The following is a 3,767-nucleotide window of genomic DNA, read 5'->3' as shown; positions in this document are numbered from 1 at the left end:
GATTTCAAAATTCCAAGAATTACGGAATTATAAACAAAAACACGAATTGCGGGGGAGTGGGGGGTGTATCAGAATAAAAAAAATAAACTTGACCTGCCTAGGACTTGAGGAAACCTGGATACCAAGTTTGGTTATTCTAGCTCTTGTACCTCCTGAGATCCTTGCGCTCATACAGACAGACGGACATGGCTATATCGACTCGTCTTGTCATCCTGATCAATAATATATATACTTTGTGGGGTCTGCCACGCCTCCTTCTGTGTGTTACATACATGCGCACAAAACTAGTATAGCCTTTCTCCCTTTGGGTACAGGCTATAAACAGGACTTTCCTGTCATAACTTACGCCAATACAGCAGCGTTTTTCTGGCTTAGCTTCGTTTAGATACATCGAGTAGACTTACAACATCGACACCAACCGCTAGTTAGGAATTACTTTGGTAATCAGGTTCTTCAGAAATGTATAAATGTAACTATCAGAGTAGCTACCCGACAATGACAAGTCGCAAAGAACCGATTAAATACATAGAATACATTGAAGACATACAGTATTTTCGTGCTGCTCCAGACGTCCAATCTCCGAGACAGGACTTCCGTACTGCCGTAGGGTTGAAGACGCACACAAAGTAATGCAAACAAAAAAGACAGGATTTCCGGTAGTGCTTCGATTAGCGTACGTTTTAAACATATCTGTCGGAGAGTTTTACATTCCTTGAAGGCCATCAGTCAGGCGCCCATCCCTCACAAGCAGCCTTTTGCTTGCCAAAGCTCATTTGAGTTCAGATAGTAGACTTATATGAAGTGCCACTTTTACGGAAAATACTGTCAGAGAATGTCTATAAAAAATCTAGCGTGAAACTAGAATACGAAAAAAAAATTTAAATTTTCATCTGGTTAAAAACATAAAAATTTTCAGTGGTACTCGTGAGTAGCGGAGATGACATATAAAAAGTTGCTGTTTGTGTGTCTGGGTGAGTGTTGTCGCCAAAGCGAGTGGCAGTTCATCTTGATTCTCCGACTCCCTGTACTGCAGGCAACTCGTGTAGCTCTCCCATGGCCGAAACCATTATGCAGAACCTAATGACCAAGACCAGTTTGTACTGGGAAATTGATAGTGCGGGTCTACGGACTTGGAATATTGGTCGCAGGCCACATAAACGCTGTCGTCAGATTCTTCAGGAGCACGGACTCCGCACCGATCACTTTTGTCGTCTAGTGGGTAGTCAAAAGATGTTGGTTGTGTATTCCTGCTGCTAATTAAGTCCTATTCGCAGTTCACTGTTCAGGACTTTCGGTACTTTGACGTCATCATCGCTATGGACATGCATTGTTACAAGGAGCTTCTGCTCTGGGCCGGGCTTAATCGCAACGGACGGCACTGTGAGGTGCAGATGCTAGGCTGGTACGGCGGCAACGGCCAAGGTGCACTCATTCACGAGCTGTCGCCGGTAATATGAACCCAAGAGTGCTTGTACAAATATACTTCTATCCCTCCTGCAGACGAACAAGCTGAAAATCTTTCGCGATGCCTTTTATCAGATTAAAGATTGCTGCAAGCAGTTCATTTTGAATCAGCAGGTGCACATTGTCCAGTACGATCTGCCCAGCACGGAAGAAGATGGGCAGCCTCCGCAAGACCTACGGCAGCTGGAGCTAGAGGATAAGCTCCAAAAGTCAGAGTCGCCTGCTAATGAGTATACCAAGACAGAGCGCAAACAAATATCCGCCAAGAAGCTCAAGAAGTCCAAAAAACTATGCAAGAAATGCGGCGATAATTTCGTGTCGAAGCTTTGACGCTTGTCTTGGCCTTGGCTGCTATAATATTTTATAGATTTTGTGTCCATTGTGAGGTGTCTTGTTGGACAATAAAAGCATAGAGGCAGTTAATACGACATGAATATTGTCTTTGACTGGACTATAGAATCAATTCTTAATTGGTTTAGGGTGCACACGTAGCGCTATAAAAGCATGTCAGACCATTGCCTAGTGCTGGATTTTCGCACGAATAGCCGACTATGGAGGACAGGTTTCTACAGGCCTCAACACTTCCCATATCTGGGCCCAGATTCGAAGCACAGGCCAGCAGCAATGGCTCCGTCTTGGATCATGTGAGTGTTGCTGAACATGTTAGGAAATTATGCTTCGTTTGCTCGCTTATGCTATATTTCTGTTGCAACTGTAGGTTACACCAGACATGGCTCATCTGGTCAACCCCTACTGGAGCCGCTTTCCGCCCATGGACAGCACGATGAGCCAAATACTCGGTCTCTTTACACTGGCCATCATGGTGGTGTCATGCTGTGGAAATGGCGTGGTTGTGTATATATTCGGGGGCACCAAGTCTCTTCGCACGCCGGCCAATCTGCTGGTTCTCAATTTGGCATTCTCGGACTTTTGCATGATGGCTTCGCAGTCGCCCGTCATGATCATCAACTTCTACTATGAGACCTGGGTGCTGGGGCCGCTGTGGTGCGACATCTATGCGGTTTGTGGTTCCATGTTCGGCTGTGTTTCCATCTGGTCTATGTGCATGATTGCTTTCGATCGCTACAATGTTATTGTGAAAGGTATAAACGGAACGCCCATGACCATTAAGCTCGCCGTGATTAAAATTCTATTCATATGGCTTATGGCTACGTTTTGGACAATTATGCCTCTGGTGGGCTGGAGCAGCTATGTGCCGGAGGGCAATCTAACCGCCTGCAGCATTGACTACATGACACGGCAGTGGAATCCCCGCTCCTACTTGATCGTCTATTCACTCTTCGTTTACTACACGCCCCTCTTCCTCATTTGTTATTCCTACTGGTTCATCATAGCAGCCGTGGCGGCTCACGAAAAAGCAATGCGCGAGCAGGCTAAGAAGATGAACGTCAAGTCACTGCGCTCCTCCGAAGACACCGACAAAAGTGCGGAGGGTAAGCTGGCTAAGGTGGCACTAACCACCATTTCGCTGTGGTTTATGGCCTGGACGCCCTATCTTGTCATTTGCTACTTCGGACTATTCAAGATCGATGGCCTCACACCGCTGACGACTATTTGGGGAGCAACCTTTGCTAAAACAAGCGCAGTCTACAATCCTATTGTTTATGGCATAAGGTTCGTTGGCTAAGTTAGTCCACCAGTAATGCAACTACTTATTAATGTTTATGTTTGCCTTGCGCCCTTAGCCATCCCAAGTATCGCATTGTCCTCAAGGAGAAGGTAAATGTCTCAACTGCCAACACAATTCACTTACTAATCTTCCCATCTTAACAGTGCCCCATTTGCGTGTGCGGCTCCACGGATGAACCAAAGGCCGATGCTCCCGCTGCGGACACGGACACAACCTCGGAAGCAGAATCGAAGGCTTAAATACTTTGTGAATCTCTATTTATTAGCAATTGCCTGCAAAAGGCTTAAAAATACATTTTTAAAAAAAATCGTACGGCTTACAAAGCAGTTCAACTATCAAGAAACGATACAAAACTGTTTAAAAAAATGTTAAGAAAAAGGAAACAGTTCGTAATAAAGCATAATTAGCTCTACAGTTCAAACCAACTATGTTAATGAATCATATCAGCCTGAGCAGAGCCCACATGGAGCGACTGGACAGGCACACCCATCCCCTCGCCATTAACCCGCTTGACAACAGCACCTCCATCCGCCGTCTAAGAAGATACTACCGTTTGACCTTCCCCATCGCACAAACTAAACTTCCTCACCCCTATCAACCCATCTCCCTACTAAGTCACACATAATACAAAACCCTAATGGCAATGTTCTTC

At 45.4% G+C, this 3,767-nt stretch overlaps 2 protein-coding genes across 3 annotated transcripts; both read left to right on the top strand.

The window, feature by feature from the left end:
• The first annotated feature begins 846 nt into the window (after positions 1-846).
• Positions 847-1,898, top strand: LOC115620494 (low molecular weight phosphotyrosine protein phosphatase). 2 transcript variants are annotated; one of them, XM_030513737.1, is made up of 4 exons: positions 847-971; positions 1,034-1,215; positions 1,275-1,448; positions 1,501-1,898. In XM_030513737.1, the coding sequence occupies exons 1-4, from the start codon at positions 938-940 to the stop codon at positions 1,792-1,794; spliced, it is 684 nt and encodes a 227-aa protein (XP_030369597.1). In that variant the 5' UTR covers positions 847-937; the 3' UTR covers positions 1,795-1,898. The 2 variants fall into 2 exon arrangements, with proteins under 2 accessions (XP_030369597.1, XP_030369598.1); XM_030513738.1 differs by lacking the exon at positions 847-971 and having other exon boundaries at positions 1,101-1,219; positions 1,501-1,892.
• Positions 1,899-1,966: 68 nt separating this feature from the next.
• Positions 1,967-3,527, top strand: LOC115620493 (opsin Rh2). Its single transcript, XM_030513736.1, has 4 exons — positions 1,967-2,108; positions 2,183-3,099; positions 3,171-3,204; positions 3,259-3,527. The coding sequence occupies exons 1-4, from the start codon at positions 2,016-2,018 to the stop codon at positions 3,352-3,354; spliced, it is 1,140 nt and encodes a 379-aa protein (XP_030369596.1). The 5' UTR covers positions 1,967-2,015; the 3' UTR covers positions 3,355-3,527.
• Positions 3,528-3,767: the final 240 nt, after the last annotated feature.

The sequence above is a fragment of the Scaptodrosophila lebanonensis genome, unplaced genomic scaffold (assembly GCF_003285725.1).
Source record: "Scaptodrosophila lebanonensis strain 11010-0011.00,11010-0021.00 unplaced genomic scaffold, SlebRS2 tig00000024-arrow-pilon, whole genome shotgun sequence".
In the NCBI taxonomy this organism is placed as follows: Eukaryota; Metazoa; Arthropoda; class Insecta; order Diptera; family Drosophilidae; genus Scaptodrosophila; species Scaptodrosophila lebanonensis.
This window is presented reverse-complemented; position numbering and strand designations above follow the sequence as displayed.